The sequence below is a fragment of the Pteropus vampyrus genome, unplaced genomic scaffold, assembly GCF_000151845.1.
Source record: "Pteropus vampyrus isolate Shadow unplaced genomic scaffold, Pvam_2.0 Scaffold123, whole genome shotgun sequence".
NCBI lineage: Eukaryota > Metazoa > Chordata > Mammalia > Chiroptera > Pteropodidae > Pteropus > Pteropus vampyrus.
Genome location: NW_011888904.1, coordinates 4,143,695 through 4,162,912, shown reverse-complemented (window position 1 = coordinate 4,162,912; position 19,218 = coordinate 4,143,695). Strand labels below are relative to the sequence as shown.

At 36.0% G+C, this 19,218-nt stretch overlaps 1 protein-coding gene across 1 annotated transcript in view; it reads left to right on the top strand.

The window, feature by feature from the left end:
* Window positions 1–91: 91 nt before the first annotated feature.
* The window catches only part of ERP44 (endoplasmic reticulum protein 44), a 69,798-nt gene continuing 50,671 nt past the window's right edge, over window positions 92–19,218 (top strand). Inside the window, exon 1 of the mRNA XM_011366265.1 lies at window positions 92–344. Within this exon, the coding sequence (XP_011364567.1) occupies window positions 288–344 (57 nt within the window). The 5' untranslated portion in view covers window positions 92–287. The remainder of the gene's footprint in view (window positions 345–19,218) is intronic.

The following is a 19,218-nucleotide window of genomic DNA, read 5'->3' as shown; positions in this document are numbered from 1 at the left end:
AAGGAGTTCTGGATACCAGATGAGATGTTCAGTAAGAGTGGTGCAAGACTACATTTCCCGATGTACTCCGAAGTGGGCAGGACCCGGAAGTGAGGGTTGCGAGGCCTCTCTGGAAGTTGTCCCGGGTGTTCGCCGCTAGAGCTCCGGGTCGAGAGGACGAGGTGCTGCTGGCCGGGAGAATTCTCCGCTGCCACCGGCTCCCGGAGCCCAGCCCTTTCCTAACCCAACCCGACCCTGCCCAGTCCCAGCAGCCAGCGCTTGCCCCTGCCGCGGATCCCAGCGTTACCATGAATCCTGCCGTCTTTCTATCCTTACCCGACCTGAGATGCTCCCTGCTGCTCCTGGTGAGTGAGTGAAGGAATGACAGACCCTTCAACAGACGCAGGGATGGCCTCCCGCTCTCACTGAGGGGCAACACAGCTGCCCGTACTTTGCTTTAGAATCTTTTTCTCCGGTGGCGAAGAGTGCACTCTCCCTGCTGCCTTCATTCTCGGCATCCATCTGTCCACTCTCCAGGCCTGGGGTCCCCGAGGCCTGAGAAAACACGGTCGGAGGGAGGTTGAGACCTGTAAACAGAGGAATTAGCCCTGAGAGAAGGATACGGGGGAGGCTCACAGCAAGGAGCTCCCCTTTTTCCCGAAGTACGGTGGTGGTTTCAGACTCGAGAGCTCCTGGACCGGGTGGTAGCCTGAATCGAAAAAGACAGGCAATAGACCTACTGTCCCCTCTTACCCCTCCTTTTGGAAAGGGTATGAGGCCGACAGGTGCTGGGGTCGTGTGAAGCTCACTCTGGAGTCCTGAAACAGTGCCCGGGTTGGCAGAGCCCTCTGTTGTGGCTTGATGTGATTGGTTTGGAACCCGGAACTGTAGACTTGTGGTGTCCACTGGGGGGAATAAAGGTGGAGGCTATTATTATCTGAAAACCTCGACTCAAGGCCTCCCTCAATTTTTGTTACAACCCCTCCTCCCTACCCCCACCCCCAATTTAAGCAGAGTTCTTCAGCGCTCCTGATTTGAGAATTACCAGATCTTTTGCATTCATATGTACTCATTCCTTAACTCCCTCACCTGCTGAGCTCCAGCCCATTTATAAAGAAATCTTTCCCTTTTCTTCTAGAGTATATCTTGAGTGCACAACCCAAGTAATCCAGGCTGCAGGTCAAATTGAGGCAAAAGTGGAGGACTACCTATAGGAAAAAATGACATACCTCTAATTGAGTTGTTACTATAATACAATATTTGAAAAAAGTTTAATTGTACTAGATTTTTTAAAAGCCAAATTTAAGATGGACATTAAGTCAAAAGCATTTTCTTTACAATTTAAGAAACATAATTAAGTGACTCAGAAGTAGTCATATAGCTAGTTACCAGCAGCACTAGGACTTGAATGAGGTCTTTCAATTTGTGCTTATTTCACCGTATTACATTAAATGTTTAATATTTGTGTGTAGTTTCTCCCCCTCACCTTCCGTCTTCCCCTCCTCCCCCCTTCTCTCTGATTTGCAAGTCATATTCAAAACCCGCATACAGCACTTGGACCTTTTCAGAGGAAAAGCAATATAAAAAAACTAAAGGGGATGTCAAAGTACTTTTGAGAACTGACAGTTGTATATAAACATGGTATTATTAAATGATAAAGGGTCTTATAGACACTTCTTATAATTATACAGCAATAAGTGACTTATATGTGGAGGAAAATATTCTGTATAGAGCTGGTTCTTGGTAATTTCATTATATATTCTCTTCCTTTGAGAGTACTGGGATAATACTCATTGTTATTACATTATAAGATACTTTTCTGTATCTTATCCATAAAATGGCCTGAAATGAGTTGTCTGCCAGAAATTACTTTTAGGTTGCCAAAAAATACAAAGGGAAAAACTCTTAAGACATTAGAAAGAAAAATTGAAACACCGAATAGGAAAACTACATCAGATTCAGTTTCCTAGGATTTGTTTGCAGAGCTAAGTTTAAGAAGGAGAAAGCATTTATTTTGAAATAACTCTTGCTTTTTATAGAAGACCTACAAATCCTGTTAAATATAAAAAGGGATTTTTTTCTAATAATTCTAAAATCTAGTTAACATTTTGTATATTTATCTAAGTAAATGTAGAGGATTAGAAAGTTAGAATACATTTTAGAGAGTACCTGTACAGATTAATGGGCTGGAAAATAAAGCCCAAGAAAAGGTTTAATAAGCCAGACGTACAAGACAAACTAGATTCAATTTGAACAATGTTTACCAAAGTAGTTTTAACAATCATATACTAGTTAGCTCATATACATAAAACATCTGTCTAATCATAATTGGAGTTACTTATCTAACTGGTAATTCTGTCTGAGTGATGGAACTTCCTTACTCAGAATCTTTCCTGTCTGAAAAATATTCTTATTTTCCCCAATGTACTTTCTTCCTCCTCCTTCACTTCTCCTCTCAGACTTCACTTATTCCTTCTCATATGCAGCTATTGAATATTCAAGTTCTCACATAGCTGAGGTCATCATTTTTCCTTAAATGGCCTACTCTAAAAAGCCATATATTCTCTTACTACAGTAATTTTTTTCAGGCAAACTGTACCTCAGTCCTAAAGAATTAGATCTATTCAGACTCAGTGGTGTTCATAAGATGACAGTTGAAACATATAATCCTAAATTTTTGTAGGCAAGTAGTTTTCCCTGATCTCAAAGGCATTTTGGAACATATCACTCTATGCCTAAAAACTCTTTCTGGGATGGGTAACTAAACACAAAAGCTCAATGTGATTATTTCCCTAGGGAAAAATAAAAAAATTATAAAACATCTATAAAAGGTACCTATACGATAATATTCACTGCAAATCTCCAAATATATTATCAGGTAACTTTTCTAGAATTATACTTCTTAGATCATGTAATATGTCTATTATTTAAGATTCCTGATACATTGTACCAGGTTGCTCTACTGAAAAGTTGTACCAATGTGTATTCCTGCCAACAGTGTATGAGTATGCTTATTTCCTCACATGCTCTTCAGTCAGTGGGTGTTTTTGTAATCTGTGCCGATTTAGTAGACCAAAAATGGTAAAGGATTTAAATTTACATTTCTTTGACTACAATCAAAGTTGAATATTTTTCCCATTTATTAATCATTTATATTTCTCCATATGTAATGTAAGTGTTCATGTTATTTGATCATTTTTCAAAAAAATGTTTACTTTCACTTCTTCCAGTAATTCAGCATAGATGTACTTACTCACAACGTTCAGTTTAAGAACAATGCAAATGTTATTACTTTGTCTGTTCATTTATTGTCTAAGAGATAGCATAGTGCAAAGAATGCTGGACTGGATGTCAGGGCATCGATGTACAAGTTCCAAGTCTTTCGTATACTTAACACCTTAACTTTGGATAAATGACCTAACTCAGATTTTTAGTCTAGGAGATAGGCATATTAGATTTGATGATTCAGTGGTTCTTCGTGTAGTCTGTCTTGGTTTTTATAAAGGATATCCCTTTATCTCCCCTAATTAATAGATTTATTATTTGATTATTTCCTCAAAATCTGCTAGCTTTACAACAAGTTGCAGGTCTTTGCCTCCTCACCCTGTTATCCAGTGTAAGGAATAGCATGCTTTCGTCGCAGATATTGACCAATGCTGTGCTCTTTCATCTAAAGTATTTAAAAAGAGTTTGACTTTTCACAGCATTTATTGATCTTTAGCCTTCCTTTCATTCCGTAGAGAGGAACTATCTGTGGCCCAGGCTGCAAGAACTTTATTTCATTGCTATTATTCTTTCCTCCTGTCATTTGAATGCCTGTTTGCTATCTACTGTGAAAGAGAAAAAAATAATCGAGATTCATATCATGCTTCTAAGAAATTTATAATTTGGTGGAGAGAGAAGATGTGTGTGTAAATAATTAGAATTTCGAAAGGAAAGTGATAGATGCCCTTAAGGTATTGTAGAAGTGGGTTATAGATCTTGCTACACAGAAGTGTGGTTGTGAGCCTAGGCGTCTGGATCACCTAGCATTCTCTAGTGTCCTCATCCCTAGGCCTACTTAGTCAGAATCTGCTCTTTTACATTGTACCCTGCTGATTCATATATGCCCATTAAAGTATGAGAAGGACAGTTGTACATGTTTGAAAGAGGCATTACGTACATCACAATGTGAGAATCAGTCTTGAAGAAAGATGAATGTAGGGCCTTGAAGGGTTAAATTGATGGGTTAAATTTCAGTCCTGAATGGAATGGATAAAAGGTGTTCAATCACTTAATAAGTCTTTAACACGAATGTTTGTTTTTTCGTTTGTGGTTTTGTTGTTGTTGTTTGTTTTCCTTTTTTTTAAGAAGTTTTGTATCTGGCTTCCTGACATGGCCAGATGTTACAGTTGGCTCTAAAGAAGCGAGCACATCCTTTGGCCAGTTTCCATTAGAACTGCTTATTATTACCGTAGCCAAAATAAAGATCTTGGTCTTTAGTGGATTCTCACCAGCATTCCAATTACTCCATTCAAGAAGAAAGGGGGAAATGCCGCTCTGGAGAAGTCTCTTGTGTAATGCCATGGGTCTCAGGTCTTGGTTCTGTCCTCGAGAAGACAAATCAAATTCTAACTGCCTTGATTCTCTTGGTGATATTGTGGTCACGATCTCTGTGGTTACTCCAGCCCCGTGATTTTCTCATTTATGTAGAATTTTTAGCATTATACTTTAATGTATCTAGTTTTAGTCATCTGAGTTTGTAGACATGAACATTGCTAATATAATAAAGAAAAGCAATGAAAAGAAGGAAGAAGCCATCTCAAAAAAATTCTAGTAGTATTTGAGTTATGGAAAACTGTTGGGTGAATAGTAGAGTGCCAGTTTTTTTCCATTTCTTCCTTAGATTATCAGAGTCTAGTAGTGGGATCTTTGGTAATTGGATTTAAGAGATTCTAGAAAAAGGTCTTTAGGAATCAGAAGAATTTTTGACCCTAGTAAAAAGAAATTGGAACCCTTTTTATTTATATGGGACTCTATCGTTAGTGTCTTGCTAAGTTCAGTAGGTAGAAAGAGATATAAGAACCATGAGTGGATCACATACAGTTATAATGACGAAAGTTGTCTAGAGTTGTGTTGTAAATTTAAATTTAGAAAATTAAATTTTAAATGTATTCAAATTAAATATAAAATTCCATTCCTCAGTTATAGGAGCCACATTTTAAGCGCTCAGTAGTCACATGTGGCTAGTGGCTATGGTATTGAACAACACAGTTTATGGAATTTTTCTATCATTCTCTATCATTTTCTGTCATGCACAAAGTGCCATTGGATAGTGCTGTTCTAGAGCTTTACTCTTACTCTATTTTAGAAAGCAAGACAAAGGTGGTAAAGAATGAGGAAAATGCCTCAAGCGTTTCAAAGCTTGAACATACATCTTGCCTGTCCAAGGGACATCAGTAACCTGGAAAATGTCAGTAGTCTTATCAGTGAGCACAGATTTGGCTTTTGGTTGTCTGATAGCAAATTTAGGGAGGCACCAGGGAATACTAGTTAAAATTAGAAAATGAAAGTTTGAGCATTAGTATTGATTCTTCTACAAGGTCACTTAGGGCAAATCATATTCCTTCTTGAGGCTTATTTTTTTTTAACTAAAAATTGGGATTAAATAGAATGTTTTGGAAGTGTTATGGACATTCAAATGGAATAGAGCTGTAACTTTGTGATTTGAGGACTTGCAGTTTGTCTCTGTGATAAAATCCTTTTTGAGGGTGACATTTATAGAAATGATACTTTAGAAGAAAATTTGTTGAATAAGAACATAACCTCTAGTTAGTAAAATTACCTGTAAAAATATGGCCTATTGTTATGGTTTGTCTCAGATATCAGAAGGATACCCTTGCCAGGAGCTTACTCTTCTAATTTGGTAAACTCATAAGTGAATGTGCATCTCTTTCTGCCTGCTTTAAAATGGCCAGAAGTTATAGGAGCTCATGAAGATAGGTGAATATTTAAAACAGTTTTCTACGAAATTTGAGCCAACTTTAAAATGTAAAGAAAGTATGATTTATTGAAAGATCATGAATAAGTCTATAAAATAAAATACTGAACAAAGTTAAAATTTTTCAGTCCTTTGGACAAGATATTCTCATAGTTCCACGCCTGCTGCTTTACTGTTTTATTGTATTTGAAGTTTTAGTAAATGGAGAAATGCCAACTTTTAGAAAATTACTGACGCAGCACTGAAGTCTATCTCTTTGAGGAAAGAACAAATTTCAAGTGTGATTTAGAGTTATCTTGAGAGAAGAAATTTAGACATTCTGAATTCCTTTCACTTTTGTTACTATGATTGTGGCCCAATTGCAATAAAATCTCTGCTAGCTGGTGACAAGCTCACACTTCTATAGTGACCTCACATTCTGAAAGAACTAAAGAATAAAGAGCTACTTAGTCAAAGTAATTTCTTAGAAAACAGCTACTCAGATCAACGCATTCCTCAAGCTTTCTAGATAGCATCAGTTTTTACTATAAGAACGGTCTCATAAAAAGTCTTGTGATAGGCTCACAATTAAGAGTTCTAGTGTTGTAAAATACTTGGTCCTTTAATCTTTGGATTAACAGTTTCAGAGGCCTTAATTTTGCTTCAGAACTAAAAAAAAAAAAAAAAGACATGCTACATTTTAAAGCATGTTTTACATGTTTAATTTATTTAATTGTGCCTATACTCTGTTCTTAGGGTATTGTGCCTATACTCTGTTCTTAGAAGTAATGTGAAGTATTTTTCCCTTAATGATACTTGAAAGTCTGTTGACTAAAGAGATAACTTTCAGGAGAATATTTAGTTTCGGAGTCACATTTGAGCTCAACTCTTGCATCTGCCACTTTTTACCTTTGTTATCTTGCCCATTAACTTGTGAAAAATAATGCAAATATTATATCTGACTCATAGGAGGGGTTAATTGCATGCTTCTGTGATTTTTGGAATAAAAAAATGGTAAAAAGGAATCACAATTTCTTAGATCTTATTTTCTAGTACAATACCTTATACAGGTTGAGTGCTCAGTAATAATTCTAAGTGTATGGAAAAAAGTAAAGGTAGAGCTAAGGTAAGGCAGATCAGGAATGCACTGTTGTGGTTTGTAAGCATCACCGAGAAGGTGATCCTTGAAGGTGAGAGAATTAGTTATTTGAATTTCTTGGGGGAGGAGCCTTCCAGGCAGAGGCATTAGCCAATGCAAAGTTCCTAATGTGGGACTGTCTCAGGCAAGGAGGACAGTGTGGTTTTCATACTGTGAATAAGTTGCAGCATATTAGAAGACTAAGTCATGTAGCTAAAACATATGTTTTGCAAAACTATTCTTACTATGTACGTTGTTTGCTGATATTTTATTTTCTATTATCTGCTTTATTTTATTTTTTTAAAAATTGCCAATCTGACCCAATAAGGTAGAACTTCCTCACAAGGTTGCTGGTAATATTGATTTCCTTAGCCGTTGGCCAAGGTGCCACTGCTGGGAGTAGCTTTAACTATTTACCCCAGGGTGCCCCCGATATGCTAAATTAAAAATATTGTCTGTCTGTGACGGGATGGCTCATAACCTGTAGTTATAATAACTTAAAATGTTAAAAGATTCTCTGATATATTTTTTGGTTCCTGAAAGCAATATACTTTCATGGTACAGAAAAGCATAATGTAGAAAAAAGTGCATACCCCAGCCACTGATGACATTTTAGTGTACCTTCAAACACCATGGGAGTTAGGAGTACCAACCCTCCACACAGCTGACGGTCATGCATAGCTTTTGATGCCCCCAAAACTTAACTGTTAATAGCCTACTGTTGACTGGAAGCCTTACTGATGACAAATTAACACATATTTCATATATTATTTGTATTATGTACTGTATTCTTACAATAAAGTAAGCTAAAGAAAATGTTATTAAAAAGTATAAGAGAAAATACATTTATAGTACTATATATATTTATTGGGGAAAAAAACACTAGGTATTAATGTACCCACACAGTTCAAATCCGTGTTGTTCAAGGTCAACCGAATATCCTTCCATTTTTTTCTTTGTGTATTTGAAAGGACTTTTAATAGTAACATGTACATTTTGAACAGGGTAGGGTTGGGCCCTTGCTCTTGTTTGATCCTGACATAGACTGGTAGACCATTGGTTACATGGGAATATAGGAGGAGAAGATGCCCATGTATGTAGGTGTACTTGTACTCATATAACTTGGAAATGATACCTGGCTTGACCACTTAACTTGAAAGTTATTTAACCTTTCTGAGCTTCCATTTTTTCACCTATCAAATGGGGATAAAGACATCTGCAGAGTTCTGGGAAGACAAAATGAGACTTTTTGTGAATGTGACCATGGTACACTGTAGGCACCTAAACTTTTCTGGTTTCTGCCACATATTAGGTGCTCAACTCATATCCTTTAGATGAGGGAATCAGTGAGTGAATGAATGAATCATTTCCCCCTTTTTCGTAATTTTCAAATTGTCCATCCAATGATATTAATGTTGTATGCACTGAAGTAATGAGCTGGCATGACTCGTTTCCAGCCCCTGTGGTCTTCTAATGCTGACAATTGCACCATCATTATTGTACTAACAAAAGCAGCCTAACAATGTGACTTTTGAGCAAATGAGTTATCTGCCTAGCTCCATTTTATAACTGTACTTAGTTTTGTACTGAAATTCAGTATAAATAATGAAAATTTATGGAAACAGTTGTCTTTTGTTGCACAGGCTATTGATTTTAGAATTAAAAGAGACATGGATTTGAACCCTGTTCAGTCACTAGTTTGGACAAGTCACTTAGCCTGTTTGAGTCTTATCATTTAACTAATATTTGCACTTACTGCAACATTTCATTTTCCTCATTTATAAAACAAGGATAATTCCTGCTTCAGCTTCAGAGTTGCTGTGACGATGTAAAAAATAATATATATGTTTGTAAACAGTAAATGTAAGTTGTTACATTGAAATATTTTCGCATGACTTCAAGCATATGTTTGTTACTTGGATTCTTTCCCCAGAAGCCTAGTTATGCAGTGTATATCCCTATTAGGGAGACTTGCTGCATTATAGAAATAGTTCTGGGGTCAGAATTTCCAGGATAACTGACAATACTAGAAGATAGAGTGACTTCAAAGCCAGAAAGTCCTAGTTCATTCCTGGATCTACCTCTTTATAGCTGTGTGATATTAAGCAAATTTCTATATCTTTCTGACCCTCAAATTTTCTACTTTAAGAGTGAGAACAATTATTTTACAAGGTTATAAGGATAAGATATACGTAAAGTACTTTGCATCATCTGGCATATAGGACATAGTTTTGTTTTGTAAAGTAATAAAATAGAGAAGGAAATCTTGTCAAATAGATGGAAACATCATTATGAAATGGAGAAAGTACCTTGGAGGAAGATAGTTCTGTGCTTGCTCTACCTTTTTAACCCTCTGAAATGAATAAATGGATGAAGCTTTTTATTTTAAAAGTCTGATTCTAAATATTAGCGGTTTCTTAAAGTGCTTATTAACTTGTCTCTTTCCCTTGGTAACTTATGACATAGTCTTATTAAAATGGTAACAAATGTTACTGTGATTTATAGAAATAAAATCTAACTTGATATGCATTTCTGCTTTTAATACAAAAACAAATAAATTCCTGTAAGTGGTATAAATGAAAGTGGGGAAACATGCTTTATGCTCTGCTGCTTGAAAGGTATCATTTGCTCCATGTAGAAAAGCATCATTTCTATTACTTTATACATTCAAAACCATTCAAAAAATGTCTCTGACTGTTGTAATTGACTAGATATATGGAAAATGCTGACAATTCTTTAGAAATATATAATCTTGCTCTAGTTGGAGTTATTAGTAAGGGAAGAGATTATCACAGCAGATTTTGGGGCACTGAAAAGATGCAAAAATAAAAATTCTATTTGTGTAAATTTGGAAAATTTCAAATTGCTTGTTATACAGTTTCATTTGTCCCTTTAAGCCTAACTTACATATACCATAGTTATCCCTTAAATATCGCTTCCAGTGGAGTGTAACATTATTTATACATAGCATTTATAATATCTACTTTTAGCTAGTTTTGGCCATTAAGCTAAATCTGTTCCTAGGTTTGCTGAAAAATAAGGATATAACAAATCTTTCGGAATTTAGATACAGTGATGAAGATATTTGATAAGAACCTATTGGCATAATGTCTTTTTGTTCAGTGTGATTTCATTATAAAGTTGATAAGATGCCATATGAACTTAACTCTGGTTTATATCAGTTAGCCTATGGTAAAATTGGTTTTGTTATATTGCGATTCCCTTAAAGTCACAGAACCTATTGACAACGAGTGAGACACTGTACTAAGTTAATAAATGTCCCTGAATATTGTAAAGATGGGATTGAAAATATTTTCTTAGTGGCCTAAAATGTACTTTTTTTTTAGGTCGTTTAAGTGATTTTAGTTTAGGGAGGGAAGAAAGGTATCTTCAGGGTACAATTTCTTATAAGAGAAATACAGGACATTTGTATTATCAAATTTTATTAACCCGTTGTTAGGACTGGAGTAATTTATACCAGTTAAGTTTTTTTGTAGGTAAATAAAGCCAATATCGTTCAAACAAGCCAAATGTGTGTGTGAGTGTAACAGTTTTTTTTTTTTTTTTGGTCGGAAATTGTTCAAAAATACAGAGAAGCATTTCTCTTTATTTAGGTTCTGAAATAATGTTTGGTAATGCTCTAGTTTAGAGTGATACATCATACAAAAGGTGACTAATTTCACCTGTTGGTGGCAGGCAGAGTCTATGTGATTTTGTTTGATTTGCATGGAAACTTTTAAGTTCGTAGATCGAAAGTTAGTAATTAGAGGAGCTGTTATCTGCCTTACTGAAGCCTACCGAACATGATTTAACTTTTTAAAAATGATTGTGATATGTGCCAAGGGTAACAGTAGCCCCTTAAGTGTGAATTATACTAAGTGTGAATTATACTACCCTTTGGAAAGTCTTATGCTCATAACTCTTATAAGCGTTTGATATTGTTATTTACGCCATTTCTTCTTGAATGCTGTTCTCCCTGCTTTTATGCTCCAGTAGTTTGTTCTGTTTCTTTCTCTCCTCCTCATTGGTTGGGGAAAGGGAAAAGGCCTACTTTTAAGAGACAGAAGACAGTAAGGAGGTAAATGTGGATATTCTCTAATGAGCTGCCTAAGAGAGCTGCTTTTCTCCCTTCCCATCATCGCATCTTGTCATCCAGTCATTTTAACTCACAGCTTTAACTATTGCCTCTCTAAAGATGGGAGTAGCTTGGGAGTCTATTAGTGCTTTGCTTAGTGCCTTGGGCTTGGTTACTTTCTTGGTGCTTTAGTCCTGGGTATGAAAAGTAGTCAAATACCATTTCCATACCCTTCATGCTATTTGGTTGGAAGTACCTCATCACTGCCATTGATTGGACAAGGCATATTAACTAGTGAAATTGAAGAAGGTCAGTGACTTCACAGAAATTCTTTCTCCAAAGTGGTCATTCCTCTTGTGGTTCTGCCAGTCACCTAGGTTTATAACTTTGGCTCATTGAGCTTTTCAACCCTTAAGTTTGTCATCATGACCTGTGTGTCCCCAGATCTCTTCCACCCCAGTCCAGCCCCTTGTTTCCCTTCCCTGGATTACCATTGTATTCTCTTAGCTGTATAGTCTTACCTCTCCCCAGTCTCTACCATGAAGAATGGAACACTAATCTTCCTTAAATCTTGAAGTCTTTGTGCTCCTCTCTTACTGAGAAATCACCTTTTGCTTATTCTTTTCTGCTACAGTAGATGTCAACCTCTCTATCTGGCTTACTCTTACTCTTCTAACACTTTGGTTTTTTTCTTTAACAACCTGGCCCCAGCCTAACCTTCTGATTTTATCTTCTATTACTGTACTACGTGAACTTCCATAGCCAGGCTTTGCTACTTACTTCATCCACAGAAACTACTCTGCCCTTCTAACCCATACAGTACTCTGTCTTTTTTCTGCCTCTTCTCTAATTTTTCCAGTATGCTTTCTGTAAGCCTTACAGTACTTGAATTATATATCTTGTGTGCTAACTTTTCATGCATGGTTGTGACGCTCTTGAAGGACAGAATGTGCTTTTGAATTCCCTGCAGGCCCTACCTGCCTGGTTCAGCGCTTCTATCCCCATAATTCTCAACCGAGGACTTCTATGAGCTTGTGGAAGAGTAGGTGGATATGTTCTTGGTTAGCTGTACATGACAGGATTGTGATGAATGTGTAAAATGGAAAGGTGAGCAGATGTTCAGCCTGGTAAGGTCAAACTTTCTAGTGGTGCAACTTTATAGTGGCTTGGTTTTTCCTGTAAGCTCTCCTTCATCGCAAGGGTTCAGTTGGAGGCTAAATGGCCATTCTGCAAGGGATGCTGTCAAGAAGAGTCCTCCGTGAGGTGGGAGGAGAATATTGATAAACTTCAGCTTTGTAATTCTAAATAACTACTATTTTGACCTAATAGAGGCCACAGAAGCTGATGGGAATTAAGGGATTGACTAAGGTAATGATAAGTTAAATAATAATATTGATAATTTATAGCTGAGTAATCTTTATAGTTTATGAGCTTTTCAACCCTTAAGTTTGTCATCATGACCTGTGTGTCCCCAGATCTCTTCCACCCCAGTCCAGGCCCTTGTTTCCCTATATTTCAATGCTGTCTTTACATTTCATGATGTTGAAAACAAAATTTGAAATTATAAAATATATTTTTGTGGCCTTCACATTTGATCATTTATTTGACTACTGGTAAAGTTCCATTGAGAAGACTGTCTAGCGTCTAGCCTACAGTCTCTTTATCTGAAACTTTGTTTTGAATTACTGAAAACAAAATGTTCATTAGAACTGCTGCATTCATTTCACTTACTGATAAATAGAAAGATTATCCTCATCCCACAACAATAGAGGATGTGAACTTTGGCTGATTGAGACTTGTTTTTTTTCCTGTTTTAAATAAAATATAATAGTGAGTACTATATTTTTGGTATTCACACTCTTAATTTGATTGCGAATTGATTTGTCACTTTTTCACTTGCTAATTTGTCCTAAATCAGGCCAAGAATCTTTTAAATCTTTTTGGGAGTAGAATTCTTACTGGAATTCTTGCTATAGGATGAATTATGTGGGGTTTTTTTTTTTTTTTCTATTTAAAAGTGATTTCTTTCATTGTAATAATGTGAGTGCTAGTCCTCAAGCAAAGATTTTAGAAGATGTCTTCTATTCTAACTGCAGATCGTGTCATTCAAGGAATTGGTTCATTTCATCTAAGTTACCAAATTTGTGGGCATAGAGTTGTTCATAGTATTCCTCGATTATTCTTTTATTGTCCATTGAATCTATAGCGATGTCCCTTCTTTCATTTCCGATATTATTAATTCCTAATTGTGCCAATGCTTGTTACTTCTTTCTTTTCTTCTATCTCATGACAGCTAAGAAAAGGGAGACAGAGTGCACCAGGGAGATAGATTCCTAAATTTGGATTTCCTTTTAACAAACCAAGGTCATTCCCTCTTTACTTTTTGGTAGAAGTGCTTAGAAAGCTAAACTACTACGTGATAGTGATGGAGGTCATGAAGTAATGACCAGTAATATATATGAAAGCTTGGAGACTGTCACTGGGGGGATTTTAGACCAAATGAGAGAAAGACAAACCCATCTGCTTTACAAAGTTAATTAAAACTATCTGGCATATGGGGCAACATTGAGGATTCTTTCTTCTAATGACCACTTAATTAGGATAGGTAACTCAGCAAGTCTATAGACTTTTCATGGACTACTTCTGATTGACATTTAGAATTGGTTTAGGTAGAAGTCACAATATAGTTACGAAGATACAGATTTTAGAAGTAAGCCGTGTATTTATACATTAGGCATATAGAATAATGGATTCATTCTTGGTTGGATTCAATAATAAAAATATATTTACCTTAGAACACAATGCTCAGGAATAAGAAATTAGAAAGCCTGAAAGTCATTCTAGAACTAAGTGAATATGGAAATAAGAAACCAAAGGTTTCACTGAAGAACAGTTTTTCACTGAAAGCTGTTGACTCACCAAAAAGCAGTCAGGGTCACTTGTTTAGTAATGAAATAAAGGTATTCTTGCACATATGTGGGAGATTTTTTCTTCTCATTCTCTTCACATAGAAGAGAGTTAAGGAATTTAAATTATATAATTTGGGAGATATCACAGTCTATTTGGTATAAACGTTGAAAAAACTTTTTAAAAGTGAAAACGTTGATATTTAGTTCACTGTATTATATTGTATATTGGCTTTCTTCCCCATTCTACTTCCCCATTTCTCCATGAGTATTTCCTTTTTCTCTCAAATAAGCTGCTTGTATTCAACTCCTTGTCTCAGGATCCACTTCTGGGGGCAGCCCAAACAAAGATAGACTGTCATTTTTCCTATAAATTTTCTATATTTTGACATGGCCACTTTCATCCTCATGGTGTCATTTTACGTGATTGCTTCCTATACACTAGTTTCTGGGCTGATTAAATTGAGGCCAGGTTCAGTTTGGAGGTGTTGAGAATACTTCACAAGTGGTACTTTTTATTTCCTATTGCATCCTATCAAGAAGCATTAATATTGGGTTGTCCACTTTTAGGGTCGTTAGATGGTCAGTAACAGTGTCAATGCAGTTGTTCTACATTAAGATTAACCTAAAATTTCTTGAAAGCCTAAGCAAAAAGGAGGGCGTATGACATGTAATTCTCATTGTTCAGTGCCCAGTAGTTGTCCTCTTTTGAGAATAGATAATGACTTTGCTGAAATTATGGATGACTCTTAAAATACTTGAGAGAATCTTCTGTTTTAATCTGCAAGTGAACTTGTTAAATTTTATGATTGTGCTAGATATCATTTATATAATGTTATTCACACTCTTATCTCTAGTGCCCAGTATGGGGACTAGCATATAACAGATGTCTCAGTGAAATATTTGTAGAACAAATGAGTGACTTAACAAAAGAATGTATGTACCAACATGTATGTAAACTTTCTTAAGGGAACTTTCTTTTATCATGCATCCTGGGCAAGAATTACAGTGGAGTACAAAGAGAGCCATCATAATTTTCTCTTGGCATTCATTTGCAAGTATTTGTTCGGGACTGTTACAAGATCCAGTGCAAGGTACTAATCTGGAGACAGTGATGAAAAACACACACCACCACCACCACCACCCCGCGCCTCCTCCTCTGCCTGCTCCTCCTCCCCTGCCCAGGGTTCCAGAGTATGTATAGAAAATGAAGTAACAAAACACAGATGACTTTAGTTTTTAGTGGAAATCCATGCACAATCAGATAGTTAATAGGCAGGAAAATTATGAATTGCAACAATTTTTTCCTTTTACCTTATGTTTGTTTTTACTAGGAGAATTTGAGTTTAGGGATTATATTATCTATATTTGAATTATTTTTGCAGAGAATTTGTTTTTCCAAACATGCCTGTGCCCACAATATTTTGATTTATTTAATGAAGAATGTCATAATTGTTCTAATGTTTCTTTATAAAAGCAGATCGGTTCTGGCTTGTCCGAAATGGATTTTACTGATATTATTGGAAGGTTGGTTGTATCACTGAACAATATAAGGGTTAAAGTAGCTATCCAGTGTTATTCTATACCTAGTCCTATTTTTCCCCTCTCCTTGAACTTCTAGTTCATTATAATGCTTCTGGGAATACTAACAGTGAGATGTGCCTTGATTGATACTCAGTTTCAAGGTTCTTACAGTGCCTGTCAGCCTCAGCTTCTTTGCTCCTGGGACCTTTTATATCTCTTATCTCCTTGCAGCCAACTGCAAACCTCCAAGCATTTTTGTTGCCTGCCAGCTTAATGCAAAACTGAGGGTGAGAGAAGTGGCCCCAGGGATGGGAAGCAGTCTGGGTCCCATGGCATTGAGACTTCAGGTGGGAAGTTGATTTGTCAATCTGGATTAGAAATGGAAGGGAGCTATTGCCTGGTACATTACTTATTTCTTGCTATAGGAGAGACATAGTTTGTAAAGGGCTTTGAGAATCTCCCAACAGAAAAGGAGGTAAATGAAGGATTTCACAAAAGTACACTAAGATATTCTAATAAAACACTTAAGCAAAGCCTAGCAAATGCTTTTGTGACTATAAATTTTGCTAACTATATATATACATATATATATTTAATAACCTCTTCTACCTGATACTTTATTAGCTTCTGATCCTGAAAGTCCGAAATCATTTTTTCATGACTGAATTAACAACCTTAAAATAGGACAATACAAGAAATATTGGAGTTTTATCCACGAATGTAACATATCCGTTCTTAAATGTGAGTCTTCTATATGCTGAAGTGTCTGGATATCATGCCAGAGAACAGCTAGGGGAACCAGAAGAAGCTATTACCAGGGACTCATGACAGCTCTTAAACGGTGAGGTAGCGGGGTTTCTGCAGTGGGTAGGAAGATCACTTTTGAGATCGCGACTAATTCTGAGTCTGTGGATCATCACTAAGTGTTGCACTTTTCACCACCACATTGTTAAAAAGGTTTTAATATAGACTTCATTCTTATTTTATTAAACTTTATTGTCCTCAAACATATTAAAAGGCACTATAAGAGCCTTGAAGCTATCCTTTTATGAATATTTTTCCTCCTTTTCGCAACTCCAGCACCCCTCTAAATTCTTAGTGTATTATCATAATCTACTCATTCATTCACTTAGTACATATCTGAGTGCTTATTGTGTATAAACAGTGTACTGTAGTAAGTGATCTGTGAAATATAAAATTGAATAAGGTGTAGTCTCTACTTTCAAGGTACTCAAAGTCTCGTATAGGAAGTAAGACGGCATAAATAACCCGCGTGGAAAGTATTGTTAACACCCTACAGAAAGTGCTTTGGGGCTTCAGAGGAGAGAGATGAATTGCTGTTGTCTGGGTCCCTCAGGAATGCATTCATAGAGAAGATGGCTTTTGAATTGGGTCTTGAAAACTAGATAGGCTTTCCTAGCTGTTCTTTTAGAGAGGAAACTGCATGAGCAAAGTGTGGAGGCAAAATAATAAGACACATTTTAGAAATTGCAAGTACTGTAGACCCCCTGCATTCTTGAATTTGTAATTTATGGAGTTTGGATCATGTGCAGGTGACCCTTGAAGGGTCATGTAGTAATTTTTCTGAGTTACTGATTTTATACCCCTGCTAAGAGCCTAGTTTTTCAAGTCAATGAATGAAGCTAGTGATTGTTTTAACATTCATATCTTAATCCATCTGTATTCTTCTCTGTTCACTCTTATTCCAATTTTCATTTTACTGTATATGGTAGAGCATTATATGCTTATTAGTAATTCAGGATTTATGAAGAGCTTGTTACAATTCCTCTCAATTGCCAAGGGACTACTGCAGGGTGACCATATAATTTATTGCCCAAACTGGGACCCTTTTGAAAGGGGTAGTGCTCATAATAATATTCCCAAGCAACAGTCATATACATACAGGTTTTGTCTCAAACAAGCTAGAGTATGTGGCCAACTAGATTGGTTACTCTAACTATAGTTTATGTTGGTTAGAGTATGGATTATAAATGGAGTACAGTAGGATGTGACTTAGGAAAGCTAGTTTTTGAATGGCCCTAAATACCAGGCTAAGGAGTTTTATACTGTGGACAGTGAAATACTCTTGGAAGTTTTTATTGGGCAGAAGAATTGATATATGCAAAGCAGCATTCGAAAAGATTAGTCTGGCCTCTTTGGGCAGGTTGGATCGAAGGGAGATAATCAATTCAGGGAGTGTCATAGTTGTTTCCGTTAAGGGTATATTCAAATGGTAAAGATTTGAATAGTCTTAATGTACTAGGAAGATTTATTTATTTATAAAATTATGAACAGAAGCTTTTATGATTCATTTCTAATATTTGTTATTGATGTTAGTTCATACTTCTGAAGAAGATCCTGTTGGATTAGTGTCTTGTTCAGTTAATGTTTTTGTTTTGTTGCGTTTTAAGAGGAATAGCTTAGCAGTGAGTGCCAGAGCATTTTGTATGTGCTAGTGATATAGCATGTAGATATGTTAATAGTGTAACAATTGAAGTTTTACCTAACATTGAGAGTGCTTAATAATCTTTCCAAAATGGATTTGTAAATACTATCTTTAACTTGTAATCATCTTTTTATTGTACCTTGTTTCAACTTGATGACTTAACCTAGAGAGAATTTTAATTTTGCAGTAACTCCCATTTCCCTAGCCTACATTTTCTCTCTTTCTGTCCCTATGGAGTAGGTCAGGCTTTTGAGAAAGAGAAGGCATTTTCTACCAGAAAAACCACACAAAGCTTCATGGAAGAGGGAATTAGTGCTTGAAAGATTGATTATGCTTGTAGTAGTGAGTCCGAGAGGACACACCAGGCAGAGGAAACCATGCACGCAAAGAGATAGAAGCAGAAAAATTGTGGGCCATGTTTTGGGAAAGCAGCTGGCCTGCTGCGTGGCTTCAAAAATGGTATGGAACTATACCTAGTGTACTGGCATCACTAGCCAGTTAGGTGGTCATGGAAGGTACAGGGAAATTTAAGGAAAAGAAAGTTTTTTAGTTCCCAAAGATACCTCAAAGTTTAAAAACTATCTAATAGAAGAAAATATTCTTTACTTGCTGAATACGCTTGTATTTAAAGTTAACCTGTCACTTTTTTTTAAATCAATTTGGGTGCAATATTTACCATTTCATTGACGTACCTTTTATATAAGATCACTAGACCTATCAGGCTGGAATGTTTAATTTTGTACAGGATTTATCTAATGAATTCTATAAAATGATTGGAGATCTCTCACAGTTTTCTTGGCAAGAAAGGGAACGAACGAACTGAAGAGAATATCCAATTTGTAAAATAGTTCATATTTATGTCTATATATTTATGTTACCTAAATAGTCCATCATTAGGCTGTATTTTTCATGTCTACTAATATCTTCTATTTTTATATACGTTTTTGTTTCTTTAAAAAAAAATAAATTTCAAAGCTTACTTCAAGTCTAACTTAAAAAATTTTTATGTACATTTTTGTTGTTTCTTTAAAAAAAATAAATTTAAAAGCTTACTTCAAGTCTAACTTAAAAAATTAAATTAATGATACCCTCTTCTCTCCTTGGTTTAGAGCTACTTGTCTTTATTTTACTTAAGCACTATAGCATTTGACACATAAAGATGTTTCCCCAGGAGAATCTTGTTTCTGCCCA